Source organism: Pelophylax lessonae, assembly GCF_965119305.1.
Source record: "Pelophylax lessonae genome assembly, chromosome: 4".
NCBI lineage: Eukaryota > Metazoa > Chordata > Amphibia > Anura > Ranidae > Pelophylax > Pelophylax lessonae.
Window position 1 is genome coordinate 317,197,169 of NC_138771.1, and position 21,572 is coordinate 317,218,740.

Sequence of the window (21,572 nt, forward strand, 5' to 3'; positions counted from 1 at the left end):
CTGGTACTGCTGATTCTGGCTGGTACTGTTGTGAGCACTGCTGGCTCTGGCTGGTACCGCTGTGGGTACTGCTGGTTCTGGCTGGTACTGCTGTGGGTACTGCTGGCTTTGGCTGGTACTGCTGTGGGTACTGCTGGTTCTGGCTAGTACTGCTGGTTCTGGCTGGTACTGCTGGCTCTGGCTGGTACTGCTGTGAGTACTGCTGGCTCTGGCTGGTACTGCTGGTTCCGGCTGGTACTGCTGGCTCTGGCTGGTACTGCTGGTTCTGGCTGGTACTGCTGGTTCTGGCTAGTACTGCTGACTCTGGCTGGTACTGCTGGCTCTGGCTGATACTGCTGGCTCTGGCTGGTACTGCTGACTCTGGCTAGTACTGTTGGCTCTGGCTGGTACTGCTGGTTCTGGCTGGTACTGCTGGCTCTGGCTGGTACTGCTGGTTCTGGCTGGATCTACTGGCTCTGGCTGGTACTGCTGTGTGTGCTGGTGGTGGGAAATGCTGTCTAGGAGAAGTGTAGCGGCGCCGTGCTGCAGGAAGAGGCGATGTTTCCTGTATTGGTCACAGGCGGAGTGCATTTGATATCACTCCGCCTGTGACTCACTCAGACTGTCAGAACGGAGCCGGAACTATACAGGAAGCATTGGCTCCGTTCAGATCAGCTGAGACACACAGACTCAGCTGCACGGGGGGTCGGACCAGATGACTTTGCGGGCCGCATACGGCCCGCGGGCCATTGGTTCCCCACCCCTGGTTTAGATCTCTGGACCTGAATACTGTGTGCTACTGAACTGTGGAAAGCTGGAGGAAACCTGCAAGAGGACTTTGCTACCTAGTAAGGGACTCGACTGGCTGTTGTTGTGAGTTGCTGACCTCATGCTGTTGCCAGAGTATCTGTTCTGCCAGAAGAGGTGTGCTCTATCTGAATCACATACCAAACTATGTGCAGGGATCAGGATGCAGGCTATTGACTGTGCTACTGTTCCAGAGTGTTCCAGTTATCCCACTTCAGTGTGCCTGCTACAGTTGCAGACAGCTGGTTCCAGAGACTGCTCAGGGACCAGAACCAGAGTCATCAGTGATGAGAGGCCTCTTGCTACCTTCTCGTTTATTTAACTGAGAGCTCCAGACCCTATTGCTAGCGGACTCTCTATTGCCGTTGTGAATGCTATTTGTATTGCTGTATTGTTTGGGATTGTTATTTATTTGCATTTTACACCAGTGTCACAGTTTCACGTCCACTTATTGTACGATTTTGCACCAGTTGGATGTAGTTAATAAACAGTGATACCCTGTAAATTGTGTTGCTTAAGAAGGTGCATACATTGCTGTATTGTAAACTGTTGTTTAACCACTTGCTTACTGAGCACTTTTACCCCCTTCCTGCCCAAGCCTATTTTTAGCTTTCAGCGCTGTCGCAATTTGAATGACAATTGCATGGTTATGCAGCACTGTACCCAAACAAAATTTTTTGCATTTTTTTCACACAGTTTTCTTTTCGTGGTATTTAATCACTACTAGGTTTTTTATTTTTTGCTAAATAAACAAATACTGACACAAAAAAAAAGAGCGCTGATGAGGCTGCACGGAGGTGTGCTAATGAGGCTGCACTGATGGACACTGATGAGGCACCACTGATGGGCAATGATGAGCACTGATAGGCTGCACTTTTGGGCATGGATTGGCAGCACTGGTGGGCACTGATGGGACTGCACTGATAATCAGGAAACTGATAATCAGTGCCCTAATTATCGGTGTACATGTTCCTTTTATACAAGCTGGTTATCGGCTCTCTTCTTTCATGCTGTCAGTGTGGTAAAAAGCCACTGATCGGTTCTTTACCTCAATCTGTAATCAGCAGTGTCCGGAGGACACTGCAAACACAGAGTCCGCAGCCTGCTCCCCGCAGCGGGAGTGATCAAAGGAGGCCGTTATATGACAGAGACCCAGAACTAGCCCGCCGTGCTGTAGCTTTCATTTGGCTATAGTGTGGTCGGCAAGTGGTTAATTAACCCATTGCTTTTTAGGACTTTGCCTTTAAATAAAGTCTATTTCAACCATTTAAGGTGTCAGTGTTATCAGGTCCAAGTAACGGCAGGTCATCACAGGTGCAGGACAGAAGGGAGTCAATTAATCAAGCAGCTCCCTTGGAGGTGGATGCTACACAGGGGGGCTCGTCTGGGATTCCTTCTGACCTCTTTCACAATGTGATGGCTGCGTAAATGAGCCAAGTCTATCAAGTTGTCAAGACACCCCCTCAGCATGGTTATATAGAATATGATATTACATTTTAATAATTGAATATGTAATGTTTGAACTAGTAGTAAAAGGTTAATTAAAGTGGAAGTCCAGGTTTAAATCTGCTCACACCCCCTTTCTAACTCCTATACTAACTAGCCTGTAGAGAAAAGATGTCTACACCTAGGGAGGAGGGAGCAGTGGCAACAGCTGTAATGCCTAGGCGGGGACACTACCCATAGGCTTACTATGGGCATCCATTGTCTGCTGTCCCTCCTCTCCCCTGAAGATGGACTGGGGGCCAATTATGTGACCGTATCGGAGCTTCCTCAGAATAAGTAGGTATACACATCTTTCCCAAACAGGGTAATTAGAATAGGAGTTAGAATGGGAGTGGAAGCAGATTTAAGATTAGATAGGTTTAGCCTGGATGTCCACTTCTTTCTTTGGGTTTGCATATTACAGTTTGTTTTTGATGCAGTAAGATCTTGGAATCTGCCCTATAAATCTGTTAAAGTTGATGTTACATGTGGTTGACATTTTCATATGATTTGTTTACATTTTGTTATATGATGCACAGATCACTGTGAAGACAACCCATGTGGACCCAGAGGTATATGCAAAAACACTTTAAGAGGTTATGAATGTGTGTGCCATGAGCCCTACACAGGCAAAAATTGCAAAAAAGGTAAGCTGAAAAAGGTAAATCTTAGGCAGAGTTTTACAAAGATTCCCAGGGCTTTATGTTGTGAGGTTACAAGACTGTAATTTGAAGCAAAAAGTGTTATAGCACCATATGAGTTTCGTAAACAAGTGCAGTAATCCTTAACTGTGAGTCACAGTAAAAAGTATATAAAACATTACTATTTTATAATAATGTATATTGTCTTTCTCTGGATGGGGTATGAGTATCAGTGTGGCTTTATCTGTGGGACTGTCGGCACTGCGTTATTTTAATGGACAATTGCGCGGTTGTGCGATGCTGTACCTAAATTAAATTGATGTCCTTTTTTTGCCACAAAGAGAGCTTTCTTTTGGTGGTATTTGATCACCTGTGTGATTTTTATTGTTTGCGCTATAAACAAAATAATAGCGACAATTCTGGGAAAAAAAACAATATTTTTCACATTTTGCTATATAACGTTCCCCCAAAAAAACTAAAAAATCAGAATTTTTTGAAATTTTAGGCCAATTTGTTTTCTGCTACATATTTTTGGTAAAAAAAAAATCGCAATAAGCGTATTTTGATTGGTTTGCGCAAAATTTACTGCATCTACTAACTATGGGAAAGATTTATGTCATTTTTATTGTTTTTTTTTTTTAACTAGTAATGGCGGCGATCTGCGATTTTTTGCGGGACTGCGACATGGCGGCGGACAGATCGGATCCCTGACTGACATTTTTGACACTTTTGGGGGGACCAGTGACATTACTACAGTAATCAGTAATCAGTGCTAAAAATATGCACTTTACTGTAATAATGACACTGGCAGGGGAAGGGATTAACATTGTGGGTGATCAAGGAGTTAAATGTGAGCCTAGGTGAGTGATTCTAACTGTGGGGGGCGTGGCTTGTGAAATGACCATAGATACCTGTGTTCCTATATAGAAGGATCACAGGGGCTCTGTGATCATTCCAGGGAGAAGAATGGTCAGCTGTGTTTACAACAACTGACCATTCTTCTCTCTCAGTGGGGAACGATCGCGTGTGTCATCGGCTTCCCCACTGACGAGCGGGGGCGGGAGCGCACTGCTGGTGGCACACGTTTGCCCCTAACCTCCTGCGCTCGACCGACATATAGCTATGTCGGTTTGCCCAGGAGCGGCTGCCTGCCGCAGTATAGCTGCAGGGGGCGGTCGTAAAGCGGTTAATGTAACCAGTATACCAGAAAATGCCTAATACTATACAATAATGATACCATGTGGGAAGGTTTATGAATTTTGTAGGTATAGGCAGCAACTAGATAGATAGATACACTATATTGTGAAAAGTTTTGGGATGCCGGACTTTACACCCAAGTCAGGCTGATCCCCTTTGTAGTAAGACAAGAGAGGATCCATGTCATCTGGTGAGATTTTCTGACATCCCCTGAGAACTCGTAGTGTCCCTGGTCTCCATCCCTTGCATGAGATAGCAGTGCAGTCTTCTTTCTCCTGGGATTCTTAGAACACCACCCTTCCTGAAACTTCAACCTGTTTTTTTGACTTGTTAGAGTTTTTGGACTGTTTCACCTTGTATAACATTTTAACTTGATCATTTTGTTTGTGGCATCTTTCCTGAACTTTTTGGTAAACCAGCATAGTTTGTGCCTTTGTCTATTGAAACCCTTTTTTTAGGGCATATGTACACATCATTTAGTTGTACCAAGCAATTTTATATTGTGAACCCCCCTTTTTTTTATGTATTGGGGGCACAACTATTTTTTTCAACACACGCTTTTTCACCATCCGCTGTTTAATAGTACACATTTACTTATTTTTTTGTCTCCCAGGAGTCTATGAGGCTCTTTTTTTCCCCACATATATTGTTTTAACTTTAGCAAGCGCAGACCTACGGGGGTAGGTGGTTGCACCTCTCCCCCTTTTTCTATCAAGTTAACTTCTGTAGCAGGAGGAGGCCTAGCAGCTGCTCACTATATAATATATATATATATATATATATTTAAATATATGTATATAATTTTATAAAATAAAATATATTTAAAATGTTTTATTATCACAAATATTTCACCTATAGAGGTGGTTCTTGGCGCGGGTGATTATTCCTGTTTTTCATCCCCTTAATGTACCTGTAAAGTGGTGCATGTGTACGATGTATGGAGCCTGCTGCAGCAATACTTACATTTCCTAAACAAAAAATTGAATTTAAACTTGCTTGCGGCATGTATTGTCAGCTCCCAGCAATACAAATGAAAAGAACACCGTAGACCCTTCAGGTCTGGTATGGATTTTAAGGGGAACCCCACGCCAAAATTAAAAAAATAAAATCGGCGTGGGGTCCCTCCCAAAATCTTACCAGGCCTGCAGCCTGGTAAGGTGATGGACGAGCGAGCGCCCCCCCTCCCTCCTGAACCATACCAGGCCACATGCCCTCAACATGGGGGGGTGGGTGCCTCCCCCCACCCCAAAGCACCTTGTCCCCATGTTGATGGGGACAAGGGCCTCTTCCCATCGACCCTGGGCTGTGGTTGTCGGGGTCTGCGGGTGGGGAGCTTATCAGAATCTGGAAGTGCTTTAACAAGGGGGGCCCCCAGATCCCATCCCTCCCGTATGTGAATGGGTATCGGGTACATCATTCCCACTTCCATTCACCAAAAAGTGTAAAAAAGTAATAACCACAGAACACAGTTGACAAGTCCTTTATTAAAAAGAAAAAAAAAATAGTGTCCTTCGATGTAAATCCATCGTCAATCACGACGCCCGCCGTACCCACCAAATAGAAAAAAATAAAAACGCTTTGCTTCTTAGCAGGCTACCTGTCGTATGCCCCATCTTTGGCTTTTACAGTCCTTTTATAGTGAAGTAACCGGGTGGCTCTGCCCCTTACCAATAAAAGAACTGTCAAAGCCAAAGATCGGGCATAAGGCGGGTAGCCTCTTAAGAGTTGAAGCGTTAAAGTTTTTTCTATTTTTCAGGTCCGACGGGCGTCGTGATTGATGATGGATTTACATCGAGGGAGACTATTTTTTTCTTTTTAATAAAGGACTTGTCAAAAACTGTTCGATGTACCCGATACCCATTCACATAGGGGGGACACCTAAATGTTGACATTGATTTTCACCAACCTTCTAGTTGCTAACAAAACAGTTTTCTGCTGAGTTCCTAAAAAACGCTATAGAGGTGAGAATTACTTCAAGTGGAAAATGATATTGACTAAAAATGATGGGAGGAAGGAGAAATAAGCAATGTTAAATAGGTGAATTTGTAGACATTTCAGGTAATGCCCTGTACACGCAATCCGTAAATTGCACGAAAAATACAGCTTTAAAAGCGATCATACGATAAACTGATCGTTAGTACAAAGCTTTTGAGAGCCGATCACAACAGTTTACCTAATATTATCCGATCGTACAAGCATTAAAAAAACTTTTCGTATGATACCAGACCGTACGATTTTCGTTTAATCAGTACAGTTGTCGTTGAGAATTACAATACGAATGCACTACAACACATTACATCACTTCAAAGTTTTGTCATATGAAAATTTTGTAACTTTAGTAACCTCCAATAATCTTGTCGTGTGTATAAGGCTCACTAAAAGGGATATTTTTCTTATATACTCTGATAAACTATCCAGCAGATCTCCTCCCTGGTATTTAAGGTTCTGTTGTGGAATCTTATTCCTCTTATAGTAAAAGAAATTAACAATTTGTCTTGGAAAGTAAGACTCTTATAATGGCCGGTACAGGTGGGAACTCAGGAACAAAGGTTTCTTGATTAGGGTCTAAAGCCCCGTACACACCTACCGATCGTCGGCCAAATGATCGGCCGTCTTTTGTCTGAGGGCTGTCTTGTCTGTTGAAAAGTGCAAAAGACTGCACACGAATTTTGTCGGCCAACAACAGCCGACTGCAGAAGTGATGTCATGTGATGGTTAACTTTCCTGTTTTTTTTTCTTTTCTGAGCATGCCCAGTCTTGCAAATCTGCTGTCTGTCTGCCGAATTCTGTACTGACTGGCGAACAATCGGCCGTTCTGGTGTTGGACAACAAAAATTTTAATGCTTGCACGACAGATTCTTTTCGGCCGAAAGTGCGCTGTCGGAAGCATCATACTAACAAGCCGAAAATCGGCCGATCGTTCGGCGGCCGATTCTTTTCGGCCGACAATCTGCACGTGTGTACGGGCCTTAAGAATATGTTTAATACTTTTAAGAAAACCTGTACCAGATAAATATGAAACATGCAGTTTCTTGCCTCCTTCTGTAAATATTCTGACTTTTTGAGTGATTATCTAAAAACAAGCTGCAAGCCAGTGGATCAACTTGACAGCCAGGCAAAAGGAGAAGTCTGCAATTGGAGCCTTTTCTATCAGCATAGGTTTCCTTATCCAAATATAGACCTAAGCCTAGGCTAACCTAAGCTTTTCTTTAGCAGTTTTTCATAAATAAAAGTAACTTTGAATAAATTACAGAAAATTGTTAGATATTTGAACAAAACACACATAATATAATATTATACAGTATCTAAGCTATACATGCCTGCTGCCTCTGTGCCAGAACTTGCCAGAACTTGAAAAAAAGAATGATACATTGCTGTTTTCCTATGATTCTCTTTACCTATAGACAAATGCTTTGAGGAAACATTGCAACAGTACTTTGAACCCCAAGATAAGTGGCTAAGATACAAACCCCCCATCTTGGAAGAATGCACCTGTGGCGAGAAGAGGGCTTTTTGTAAAACAACAACAGGCAAACGTGAGTACACATATTAGCAACCTTCGACCTTGTTTTCCATGCTGCTATCTTTTGTACATTTTGAAAAGATTTGAGAAGATGCATTTCTAACATAGAAGCAGCTGCAGGACTACCTGGCAATAGGTGGGTGTGGTGGAGAGGCATTGTGAAACACCATTCCACCTACACCTTTTTTATGCACTAACAAAGTCTTGCAAGAGATGAAGTATACAGTAAAAATGTGCAGGGAAGGAATCATGCTTGGTGTGTTGCAGGACACACCATACGTACAGCACATGCATTTAAGTTGGATGGCAAATCTTCATTGAAAGTGCAGGTTGTAGGAGGTTGTAGGATCTATTATCTAAAAAGACCAGCATTAACACAGCAACTTTTGTTTTTCTTAGACCCCCACACCGTAATATAGTTTCTATTATCTGTACCACTTTATTCTGCAGTGATATTACATAGTAGTGTTGTTATCTGTTAATAGGTAGTCCGGGATTAACATGTAGTATTAGATGGACTTTAGGTACACTATATTACCAACGCACATGAACTTTAATGGCATTCCAGTCTTAGTCTGTAGGGTTCAATATTGAGTTGGCCCACCCTTTGGAGCTATAACAGCTATAAATCTTTTGGGAAGGCTGTCCACAAGGTTTAGGAGTGTGTCTATGGGAATGTTTGACCATTCTTCCAGAAGCACATTTGTGAAGTCAGGCACTGATGTGGGCGAGAATGCCTGGCTCGCAGTCTCCACTCTAATTCACTCCAAATGTGTTCTGTTGGGTTGAGGTCAGGACTTCGTGCAGGCCAGTCAAGTTTCTCCACCCCAAACTTGCTCATTTATGTCTTTACGGATCTTGCTTTGTGCACTGGTGCACAATCATGTTGGAACAGGAAGGGGCCATACCCAAACTGTTCCTACAAAATTGGGGGCATGACATTTTCCAAAATGTATTAAGAGTTCCCTTCACTGGAACTAAGGGGCAAGCCCAACCTCATATCATTATCCCCCCTTCACCAAATGATTTGGACCAGTGCACAAAGCAAGATCCATAAAGACAAGGATGAGCGAGTTTTGGGGTGGAGGAACTTTACTGGCCTGCACAGAGTCCTGGCCTCAACCCAATAGAACACATTTGGGATGAATTACAGCGCAGACTGCAAGCCAGGTCTTCTCGTCCAATATCAGTGCCTGAGCTCACAAATGTACTTCTGGAAGAACGGTTAAACATTCCCATAGACACACTCCTAAACCTTGTGGACAGCCTTCCCAGAAGAGTTGAAGCTGTTGTATATTTATCAACAACATCTCTCAAGAAATATGAAGATTTAATCCCACTTTACACTGTGAGACCTATATCCTGTTGCCATGAAGTCTGTGACTCCTAAATAATCAAAGCAATGCTTAGATGTATATTCCATATACTTCAATGTAGGAGATGGACAGACTGTCACTGGCAGTCTTTCCCTATTGTCTGTCTATTGAGGTGTGATGTGGATTGTGTTAAGTCTGTCTGTTCTATTGTTAAATGTTAATGACCCCACATTGTTTCTGTCCAGATGGTTAGATAATTAGTTCAGGTTAATTCTATTTCTGTATACAATTTCATCTGCATATGATAATGTGATCAGGCAACCCCTAACCTGTGTGTGGTAATCTGATCAGGAGGGGGAGGTCCATGCTGTATATAAATTCTGTGTGACTGTTAAAAAAACTGAGATTCCAGTACAAGCTAAGCGGTCGGCTAGCTTTATATGGGGCGGCTGGGAAAATCTGATATCTATGTTCACGACTGAGAGGAACCGTATACTGACGGAAATACACAAGTACAGTGTAGGTTGAGGTTCCGTTACAAGGGGCAACTCAATATTGAACCCTATGGACTAAGACTGGGATGCCATTAAAGTTCATATAAAGGCAGGCATCCCAATACTTTTGGTAATATAGTGTATGTAGGGACTCTGCCCTAAGGTGTCTTTAAGGTGGTATTAAACCCAAAAGCAAACATATATATTATATTGCAGCTTAGGAATTCCTAGATGTGATGGCTGCATTCGTTTTCTTTGCTAGGCTTTATTTCCCTCATTTTCACCTTGTGATACAGCCAGTAGGTCTGTTTTTTTTTTTTTTTAAAGAACAAGCCGTCCTGCAAATTTATCAGGTAACCATAGGCAGTTTAAATATTTCGAACCATGTATGGGCAGGCTAAATATACACAAGTTGATCGATCAGTGGGATTTTACATGTGATTATTTCTAGCGGCCACTAGCAATAATCACTGTGTTCTCCCGCCGGGAGAACACAATGGCTCCACAGGAGTTATTTCCCCATCAACACTGTGTTGATGGTGAAATAGAGCAGTTTTTCTTCACTGCAACCTGGCCTAAGAGTGTTGAGACAAGCCAATTTGCACTGACAGGGGTGCTTACAATGAAACCTTTATCCCAAAAGAAAGGGAAAATGTTGCTGTAACTGCAGTGAGCAGGAGTTTGGCTTCAAATTATTAGTGTATCTAACTCTGCAAGTAGGTCTAACACTACCCACCCAGACGACAATTCTACTTATTCATCCAGAGTGGGGGCAACCTAATACAGGTGATGTGTTACTGCCCAGATCACTAGGTGAAAACAGGGGAAAAAAGACTAAAAAAAAAAACCAATGCAGCCACCACACCTATGGATTGGTAAGCTGCAATATTTTAAATTCTGGGTTTGGGTTTAGCTACATTTAGTGTGTTTTGCAGCTAGGCTGCAACCAGTCTGAGCATTTGTTCACCATCTCAGGACTCTGGTTGCTCTCCTCGGCAAAGTGTGTTGCTTGCTTCTGCCTGTTACTGTTGAGGTGGTTGCACTAGTAATTAGAGTGGGAAGGACAATCACTGTGTTATGAATATTTACAGTACCTGACCCAGCCAATCCCTGGTCATCCCTGATATCTTCATTTAGAGTTATGGTTTGGGAAGATGATAAATGTTTGGAGCACCTTTATGTATTGTACTGTACCTTCTGTGCTACTGCCTGGAGAATAATTCTGCATAGATTAATCCCTACTTGGGTCTTGCCTTAGCCTCAGGCATGTGCTAGAGGCCCAAGAACTTTAGTTACTCTGCTATATTTTATACATTCCTTCTAAATTGTAGCTACCTCCTAGGTAGGTGCTAGAGAGAGAGTGAAGTTTTGAAATCTCTCTGCTTACCAGAGGGGCTGCAGCCTGCAGGTAAATCTATATTGCGCTTTGCCTACCGGCTACCAGAGAGCAGGATCTGTTAGTGAGGTCTGCTCATTGTGCTCAGTATGCAATTCATTTGGACAGTGGGAGGAAACCTGACGAAATTGTACATAGACATTTGATACAGTCTTGATGATTAGCAGAGGGCATGTCACCTCGGTGCATTCAGGGATACTGTATAAAAGCTAGGAGCACATGTGCTGTGGGGTCTTTCATTGGAGAGTGGAGTCCCGGAGGTGCCATGCGGTTGCAGGAGGTCCTCCTGTGGGCCAGAGGAGGTTTCTGAAAGGAGCTTAACCCAGAGGTACAGGGAAGCTGACTGAGAAGGGAGACACTGGAGACCCTGTGACTGCAGTATTGTGAGTATGGAGACTCGTGTCAAGGGGCCTGACCTGAGGGGGACCACCCCTGCTCATAGGATAATCAGTGGACGGCAGGGCCGTCTTTAACGCAGGACAAAAGGGGCAGCTGCCAAGGGCCCAATCATTGTCATGGGGCCCAAAGCAGCTGCTCCTTCTGCCCACAAATAGCATACATCGGATGATGGCTTTGTCCCGGGATTGCAGCGTTGGGCTCAATAGTGTTGCTGCGCTTCCCAGACCCTCACTCTGCGCCCGCAGTCCTGCACTCTGCCGAAAGTTCTGTGACTTCTCTGTGGCGGTGACTGCAGTGGAGTACCAAGGGGAGGTGCGGGAGATGCAGGGGGGGGTGGGGCCGCCGCCCGGGTGCCGCGCACTGAGGGGTGTCAGGCTGGTGTCCTGGCGCCGCTCAGCTGTTCCCTCGGTCTGTGTTGCCGAGTGCTTACCCGCGCTGCTCACGGGGGCGGGGACAGGAATGGGAGCGGGAAGAAGGTGAGTGACCGAGACCCGAGCAGCCTCCCTGTCTGACAGGATAGGAGGAATTGGTGGGAAGCTGCATATACTGTGGGAATCGATCTTTCCTTATCCCTCCCCCATGCTCTCTTCCCCCCTCGACTCCGTGCTCTCAGTCCCCCTAGGTTTCCATGCCCCCCCCCCCCAGAACTCTGCAGAGAAGTACTTGGGGGGGCAGGCATATACTAGAGGTATAGAGACTTGCACAGGGAAAAGGTGTTCTGGAGGTAGAGATGTGCAGTGGATATGGAAAGGTGCAGAGGGTATGGAGGTGTGCAGAAGATATGCAGGTGTGCAGAGGGTATGGAGAGGTGCAGAGGGTATGCAGGGGTGCAGAGGGTATGCAGGGGTGCAGAAGATATGGAGAGGTGCAGAGGGTATGCAGGGGTGCAGAGAGGTGCAGATGGTATGGAGAGGTGCAGAGGGTATGGAGAGGTGCAGAGGGTATGCAGGGGTGCAGATGATATGGAGGGGTCCAGAAGGTATGCAGGGGTGCAGAAGATTTGCAGGGGTGCAGAGGGTATGGAGGGGTCCAGAGGGTATGCAGGGGTGCAGAAGATATGCAGGGGTGCAGAGGGTATGCAGGGATGCAGAGGGTATGGAGAGGTGCAGAGGGTATGCAGGGGTGCAGAAGATATGGAGAGGTGCAGAGGGTATGCAGAGGTGCAGAGGGTATGGAGAGGTGCAGAGGGTATGGAGGGGTGCAGAAGATATGGAGAGGTGCAGAGGGTATGTAGGGGTGCAGAGGATATGGAGAGGTGCAGAGGGTATGGAGGGGTCCAGAGGGTATGCAGGGGTGCAGAAGATATGCAGGGGTGCAGAGGGTATGCAGGGGTCCAGAGGGTATGGAGGGGTCCAGAGGGTATGGAGGGGTGCAGAAGATATGGAGAGGTGCAGAGGGTATGCAGGGGTGCAGAGGATATGGAGAGGTGCAGAGGGTATGGAGGGGTGCAGAAGATATGCAGGTGTGCAGAGGGTATGCAGGGGTGCAGAGGATATGGAGAGGTGCAAAGGGTATGCAGGGGTGCAGAGGGTATGGAGGGGTGCAGAGGGTATGCAGGGGTGCAGAGGGTATGGAGGGGTGCAGAGGGTATGCAGGGGTGCAGAGGGTATGCAGGGGTGCAGAAGATATGGAGAGGTGCAGAGGGTATGCAGGGGTGCAGAGAGGTGCAGATGGTATGGAGAGGTGCAGAGGGTATGGAGGGGTGCAGAAGATATGGAGAGGTGCAGAGGGTATGCAGGGGTGCAGAGGATATGGAGGGGTCCAGAGGGTATGCAGGGGTGCAGAAGATATGCAGGGGTGCAGAGGGTATGGAGGGGTCCAGAGGGTATGCAGGGGTGCAGAAGATATGCAGGGGTGCAGAGGGTATGCAGGGATGCAGAGGATATGGAGAGGTGCAGAGGGTATGGAGGGGTCCATAGGTTATTGAGAGGTGCAGAGGGTATGCAGGGGTGCAGAGGGTATGCAGGGGTGCAGAAGATATGGAGAGGTGCAGAGAGTATGCAGGGGTGCAGAGAGGTGCAGAGGGTATGGAGAGGTGCAGAGGGTATGGAGAGGTGCAGAGAGTATGGAGGGGTGCAGAAGATATGGAGAGGTGCAGAGGGTATGTAGGGGTGCAGAGAATATGGAGAGGTGCAGAGGGTATGGAGGGGTCCAGAGGGTATGCAGGGGTTCAGAAGATATGCAGGGGTGCAGAGGGTATGCAGGGGTCCAGAGGGTATGGAGGGGTCCAGAGGGTATGGAGGGGTGCAGAGGGTATGGAGAGGTGCAGAGGGTATGCAGGGGTGCAGAGGGTATGGAGGGGTGCAGAGGGTATGGAGGGGTGCAGAAGATATGGAGAGGTGCAGAGGATATGGAGAGGTGCAGAGGGTATGCAGGGGTGCAGAGGGTATGGAGGGGTGCAGAAGATATGGAGAGGTGCAGAGGGTATGCAGGGGTGCAGAGGATATGGAGAGGTGCAGAGGGTATGGAGGGGTCCAGAGGGTATGGAGAGGTGCAGAGGGTATGGAGGGGTCCAGAGGGTATGGAGAGGTGCAGAGGGTATGCAGGGGTGCAGAGGGTATGGAGGGGTCCAGAGGGTATGGAGGGGTGCAGAGGGTATGGAGGGGTGCAGAGGATATGGAGAGGTGCAGAGGGTATGCAGGGGTGCAGAGGGTATGGAGGGGTGCAGAGGGTATGGAGGGGTGCAGAAGATATGTAGAGGTGCAGAGGGTATGCAGGGGTGCAGAGGGTATGGAGGGGTGCAGAGGATATGGAGAGGTGCAGAGGGTATGCAGGGGTGCAGAGGGTATGGAGGGGTGCAGAAGATATGTAGAGGTGCAGAGGGTATGCAGGGGTGCAGAGGGTATGGAGGGGTGCAGAGGGTATGGAGGGGTGCAGAGGGTATGGAGGGGTGCAGAAGATATGGAGAGGTGCAGAGGGTGTGCAGGGGTGCAGAGGATATGGAGGGGTGCAGAGGATATGGAGGGGTGCAGAGGATATGCAGGGGTGCAGAAGATATGGAGGGGTGCAGAAGATATGGAGGGGTCCAGAGGGTATGGAGAGGTGCAGAGGGTATGGAGGGGTCCAGAGGGTATGGAGAGGTGCAGAGGGTATGGAGGGTTGCAGAGGGTATGCAGGGGTGCAGAGGGTATGGAGAGGTCCAGAGGGTATGCAGGGGTGCAGAGGGTATGGAGAGGTGCAGAGGGTATGGAGAGGTGCAGAGGGTATGCAGAGGTGCAGAGGGTATGCAGGGTGCAGAGGGTATGAAGAGGTGCAGAGGGTATGGAGGGGTGCAGAAGATATGGAGAGGTGCAGAGGGTATGGAGGGGTGCAGAGGGTATGGAGAGGTGCAGAGGGTATGGAGGGGTGCAGAAGATATGGAGAGGTGCAGAGGGTATGCAGGGGTGCAGAGGGTATGGAGGGGTGCAGAGGGTATGGAGGGGTGCAGAGAGGTGCAGAGGGTATGCAGGTGTGCAGAGGGTATGGAGGGGTGAAGAGGGTATGAAGAGGTGCAGAGATGTGCAGAGGGTATGGAGGGGTGAAGACGGTATGAAGGGGTGCAGAGATGTGCAGAGGGTATGGAGGGGTTCAAAGGGTATGGAGGGGTACAGATGGTATGGAGAAGTGCAGAGATATGCAGAGGGTATAGGGTATGAGGGGCTGCATAGGGTACAGAGGGGTGCAGAGACATGCAGAGGGTATGCAGGGGTGCTGAGGGTACGGAGGGTTGATTGGGGTATGGTGGTGTGTTGGAGGTACAGAGATGTGCTAGGTGTACGCTGGTTCGCTGGGGGGTGGTACGGAGGTGTGCTGGGGATAGAAAGTGAAATTGCATGGGGGGTGTTTTCCCAGGGTCCAATCAATATTAAAGATGGCCCTGGTGTTGGGCTATGGGGGCCCCAGGAAAATTTTTGCCCAGGGTCCAATCAATATTAAAGACGGCCCTGGTGGACGGGTGTCAGCAGAGAGAGAGAGAGAGGATACTAGGGAGAGTGTCCTGAAAATAAGAGATTGTTCACCAAGTCGTCTTGAAGATAAGAGTATCCCACTATTTCCTTCTCCTATCCCCATTACACAATAAATAACAAAACAACCAAATACCCCTGGACTGATTATTAAAGTGAGAGCCAGGAAGAATTTTAGAAATTGCATTTGCTTATAGCCGTGTGCTGGTAACCAGGGGGACCCGCAAAGTGAATGTCTCTTAGTCCTCACGGGGGCAGTGCTACATTTGGGGGGTGTCATCCGGGATGTACCCCTGGGTTACAGCAACGGTTGCCACCGGCAACGACCAAGTGGTCGCACCAAGTAATGCTATTCTTTCCCAAGTAATGTGCTGGAGTGTCAGTGAAGAAAGTAATATCTGCTCTACAGTGATAAGTGAAAGTGTGCTGATAAGTTATGATCACAGCAATGGTTGCTATGGGCAACGACAAGACATTTACAAAGGAAACAGCGTGTTTTTTCAAGTAAAGTGCTGGAGGGTTGATGAAGAAGGAATGGGCTGTGTTGTACAGGAGAACTGTCTGCTTTACAGCAATTGGTGCACGTGTGCTTGAAAGTGTTGATGAAGGGAGCAGTGACCCGTGACGTAAGGATTGGTGCGTTGGGGGTCATGTCTGTACATGTACTGTGAAAAAAAGTGTTGGTCGTGCAATTAATGACAGCGGGACAATTTTCACTGGTAGTATGGGAGATCGGTTGGCTTATGAAGGAAAAAGTGCAACTGAGGCCCAAGTACAGATGGAAGAGGCAGATGTGTGTGTGTCAGTGAACACAGTCTGCAGCGCACTGCCATTCGTGCTGACTGAGCAGAGTTGTAGCAGCAGCAAAGGGTTTACTGCACCGCGCGGGAAAGCGTGCACTAAAGATATCTGCCATACAGGAGGAGCCACTGCCAAAGAGTCAGCTAGTCTAGAGTCGTGGGCGGAGTCGAAGCCCGTGAGCTAGAGTTGCCACCTCATCCCTTTAAAACAGAACACAAATTAGTTACACAGGTTTTGATGCTAATTTAATGCAGAGAAGGCTCCAAGTGAGTTTAATTACCACCTTAATCAGCCACAGAACCTGTGTAATTCATATGTGTTCTGTTTTAAAGGGATGAGGTGGCAACCCTACCGTGAGCTGCCAATCCGAGTGGTGGAAGACAGCTGAGACATCACTTCCACCATCGGGTGTAGCTGAGGAGCAGACATGTGTGTGTGGAGGAGCAAGATGGCGGATGCTGGAGTGAGCTGAAGGGCAGGGGCTATCCCATGTGTTGGTGGAGTACCTGAGGAGTGAGCGGATACACCAAATTCGACCCTGTGGGTCACAGGAGTGCAACTGGTGCCCATCAGGAGACTGGTGCTGTGCAGCGGAGGGGACAAGGAGCATCCTGGGCTGGTATGTAGCCGATGCTTGAATGTGTTCATGCAGCTGCGGACGTGGAGTCAGTGTGGGCACTGCGGTGACATGCTAATGCAGGCAGTGCGGAGTGATTGTCGGCCCAGAAGATGGAGTGTGAGCTGGGAGACAGGAGTCACTCGGGAGTTGATACGACAGGGATCATTGTGGGCAAAGGAATAGGAGTGTTGAGAGCATTGCTGGGGCCGGGACCAGTAGCGCAGACCTACACCACTGTATGCCAGGCCAGGGAGACCCGTATCTTGTAGGTGAGATGTACACAGATTGTGCAGGATGAGTCGCAGCCACAAGAAGGGCCAGCAATTCCTGCAGAGGCAGAACGTACCACTCCTAAAGTGGCAGAGGGGAATCAATGGGCTCCTGAGAATAAGGCCTCTAGTGTATCCAGTGAGGAAGAGGTTGGAGCCATTAATATAGGGTCACCCCGCTTTCAATGTCGTTTGGATCCCTGGAAGAGGGCTTCGATGTGTGGAAGTCTGAAGAGGAGACTGACTGGGACTGGGGAACAGAAAGGAGCATCAGCTCTGCAAATCCTAGTTCACACAATGATAAAACCGAGGGGGCTGGTGTTCGTATGCAGTGTGCCAGGAATTTGGGGTTCTGTGAGGCCTTTGCCACAAGGGTCCCAGATTTATCCCCAACCCGCACCTACACCTAGGCATGGGATCAGAATGAAGACTATGCTAGTCTCATCAAGAGGGAAGAGACCCTATATACCCCACCTGGGAGAGGAGACAGACAGAGACTTCCCAGGATCTCAGGTTCAACGCCTGATCCAGGAGAAGGTGGCCCTGGAATATGGGGATGACTACCCCTACGCTCCTCGGGAGATTATGGAGGAGATAGAGGCCAAGAGAGAGGGATGGTGTGATGAAGCGGTTTCGGATTTCCGTTACATCCCCAAACCATATCGCAACCGGAAGAGGCCTGAGTTGTGGGACACCTTTCTATCTGTGAAGGCTAACTGGAATTTGGGGTGGTCCATCCATATAAACCGTGTGGAAGTTCACCGCCCAAATGGAACAGGCCAGGCTTGGGCTGTTCGAGTTCAGGACCCTGCGGAAAAAACTATCCGGATTCTTCATCCTGATTACTATTGTTGAGGATGCAGAGTCACTATTCTTGTCAGGAGAGCTGATTCGTTAAGAGGCTAGTTAGCCTGAGAGTTGTTATGTTACAGTAACAGGGGCCAGAGTGCCTGAAGAGCTTTTACTGAGTTCAAAGTTGTTGTTAGGGCTGGAAGCCCTATTTCCAAATCCCTTTTCCCTTCTATCCTTGCAAGAGGAGTTGGGGACTCAACAAAACAACTGCCACCGGGCAGTTTCTATGTGGAAGAGGGCCGACCCTCTAAAACACAACGACTTTCTGTTCAAAGGACTTTAGTAGGCAATTAGATTTGTGTTACAACTTGCAACAAGAAGCTATGTCTACCCGATACCTTACCAAGATCCCTTGGGCCAACAGGCCTGGATCACTAGCTGTCACTAGAGACACTTTGCGAAGAGTTTGGGCCAACGGGCCAGGATGGTTGAAGTACAGAAGAAAAGGACACTTTACAAAGATACTTTGCTCAAAGGACTATTTGTGAAGATCCTGTCAGGCCAGTGGGACAGGTGAAAGAACTTTGTGTGAGTTGCTACCTTGGAAAAAGGAGGTAGAGGCTCATTGGGGAGGAGGGGATGCTAAAGTGAAGGACCCCTTGAAGAGATTTGCAAAACTCACAAGTTGGACAAGTTTGCTCAGGCTCCAGCAAAATAGCTTATCTCAGAAGATGTGTTGCTTCGGTGTTACAGAAGGAGAGGACGCTGTGAACACCAGTTGGGTGGACTGCATTTCTTCATTCTGCACTTGTGGGTATGACTATAATAGGAGAGAGAGTCAGTGGCCTGGTGTCTGAGAGGGACTGTGCCTATTATGTAGTCAACAATATGATTCTCGGAAGGAATCAATGGTGAAGTGTTAGATAGTCAGCTTGGCAGGATTTGTTTGTTTTCTTTTACAGGTATACAACAGAATGTCGAGTCAAGCGTGCCCTTAGGGGGCCTGGAGTGATGGAGATCTCTCACATTTAGAGATAATGGTGGTGAGAAGGTCGCCTCTGAGGAGAGGACAGTCTCACCGTGAGTAAGTAACAATGTACATTTTTGTGCTTAACTTTTATTTTGCAGGCTTGCTTAGGACTTCTGGGTCTGGATAAGCCCTCCACTGTTCAATGAAAATTTCTATACAATGTAGATATTGTATTTAGTTAGCTAGATAGGGTAATGCCTTTACCTGTCAAGCAGATTTTTGTTTGGCAGGGGGTGTATTGGTCTAAATGCACCTTGTGCACATAAGTGTGTGAATATTTGTACAGCAGAGTCATATATTTTTCCACGTAATTTATTGTATTCACTGGCGACATATGGGGCATGCCCCATGGCCCTGTACATATGCTACTTCCCTTTCCCCTTTTCCAAGTTTGTGGGATACTCCATAAAATTTTTGTGCAAAGAATTTTTTAAGGGGCGGCTGCCCAGAGCCAGTGAGGACAGGGCTCATTTTGGCGGGGGGGGGGGGGGGATGAGTGTAGCACTCTCCTAGGTAGGTGCGAGAGAGAGAGTATAGTTTTGAGCTCTGTCTGCTTACCAGAGGGGCTGCAGGTAAATCTATATTGCTCTTTGCCTACCAGAGAGCAGGATCTGTTAGTGAGGTCTGCTCATTGTGCTCAGTATGCGATTCATTCAGTCTGGATAGTGTTTCACGCTGATCCAATAGAGAGGCATGTTGGACAGTGATAGGAAACCTGACGAATGGGTGCATAGGCTTTTGATACAGTCCTGATGATTGGCAGAGGGCAGGTCACATCGGTGCATATTGGGATACTGTATAAAAGCCCCGAAAGGAGGGGTCGGCTGCCTCCTCCTCTGTAGAGGTGCCATGTGGTTGCAGGAGGTCATCCTGAGGGCTAGAGGAGGTGTCTGAGAGGAGCTGAACCCAGGGAAGCCTATTGAGAGGGGAGACACCGGAGACCCTGTGGCTGCAGTATCATGAGTACAGGCACTTGTGTCAAGGGGCCTGACATGAGGGGGGCCACCCCTGCTCATAGGATAGCCAGTGGACGGGTGTCAGCAGAGAGAATACTAGGGAGAGTGTCCTGAAGATAAGAGATTGTTCCCCTAATTCGTTTTGAAGATATGATTAATTAATTGCTATTCATCTAAAGTGGCAGGATGAATCAACAGTTTGGCTGTACCATACCTGAAAGCAAGGTAGAGAAGATAGGAGTCTTCAAATACTGTGAATAGTTAAACCGGAGTATCCCACTATTTCCTTCTCCTATTCCATTACACAATAAATAACAAAACAAACAAATACCCCTGGAATGATTATTGAAGTGAGAGCCAAGAAGAATTAAGAAATTGCATTTGCTTATAGCCGTGTGCTGGTAACCAGGGGTACCCGCAAAGTGAATATCTAGCAGTCCTCACGGGGGCAGTGCTACATAGTGTTGCAAGGGAGCTGGGTAGAAGCTACTGCTGGATATTGTATGGATGTATTGCCTACAAATCAACTTATCTTTGACTGCTATCAGAGGGTTAAAGTTCAGATCAGCTACAACATAAGAGACTGTGATTGCTCTTACAGGGTGTATATATATATATATATATATATATATATATATATATATATATATATATATATATATATATTATATATATATATACACAGTATTTGTATCCCTGAGACTCCAGTTTGTGGAACAGCAATCAAAGCATATTTTTTAGGTACAGGAAGCCCAGGGTTTAGTTAACCACTGCCCTTAAGCCCCTCCCACTATCATGTTTGCCACACTAACTTTTTGCTGCCTCGTGCTGAGTGCAATGCAGGTCACTATTTTCCTAAAATGTCCCTCCTTCTCCAGTTCAAAAGTTGGGAGGTATGTTAACTGTCCTATTTTGGTGCTGTGTTCAAGTATCCTACATCCCCAAACCCTCACTTGTAGTACTTAGTTCAGCAATAAAAGATAAAAAGACTAAAGTGACTGGTGTCTAGCTTATTTTTACCCCACCATATACCAAGAACCAGACCATGTGATGGAAAAGTTATCCTGCTACACTACCTAGGGGGTTATTTTCTTCATGGGTCTGTATCTAGTCAGTGGACATCAGATTTAGACTGCTATGCAGCTGTGCAGCAGGTGATTGCTTCTACTAGTGATCTGACTGACTGCAGCAGTGATCTACTGTTGGAGGGAGAGGCTGGGCAGAGCTGCAACACCTCTATCCAAACCTCTTGTGACTTGTGATGTCACTACACTCCTTATGTAAATACAATGCAAAAGTTTATTTTATATGTTTTTCTCTCTGCTCTCATAGACTGCTCTGACAACCCATGTCTCAACGGAGGGCATTGCGTTCAAAGCAAGCATAGCAAGGTGTGCGGCTGTAGCAAGGGGTACACGGGACTTCGCTGTGGGATAAGTAAGTACTAACTATAATTTACATATCAATAAGGAAAAGACTGACAGTCCCATAACTACTTAAAGTGGAACTTCACTCTCTCATTCAACATTGATTAATTTTAATCCTTGTGCTGCTAGCATTAGTAAATAGATAGGATAGTATATTATATTCACTTGCTTTAAACATTTTTTTTACATTTCTTCAGATACTTTCTGGTTTCTTGCCTAGGCAAATGATGTCATACATCCAAGGAGTCTTTAGGAGGGGGGAAGAGGAGGAGGGGTTTTCCCTCCTCCTCTTCTCCCCTAAGCACACTCTCCTGCATGCGTGGATTCCACTACATGAATCACTTTATCCAAGATGGCCATGGCCATAAATGCTAGGGCGTGTAATAAAACTTTAAAGCATAGAGACATGAATGGTTGGGGGAGTTTGATTTAAATAAGAAAAATTAATTAAATAGTGTATTTTGGTATGTGGTGCTCAGATGCAGCGGAGATCAGCT

General features: G+C 46.8%; 1 protein-coding gene across 1 annotated transcript in view; it reads left to right on the plus strand.

Moving 5' to 3' along the window:
- The window catches only part of F12 (coagulation factor XII), an 82,251-nt gene that overhangs the window by 18,694 nt on the left and 41,985 nt on the right, over nucleotides 1–21,572 (plus strand). Inside the window, exons 5-7 of the mRNA XM_082255914.1 lie at nucleotides 2,811–2,918; nucleotides 7,514–7,645; nucleotides 20,981–21,085. Of these exons, the coding sequence (XP_082112040.1) occupies nucleotides 2,811–2,918; nucleotides 7,514–7,645; nucleotides 20,981–21,085 (345 nt within the window). The remainder of the gene's footprint in view (nucleotides 1–2,810; nucleotides 2,919–7,513; nucleotides 7,646–20,980; nucleotides 21,086–21,572) is intronic.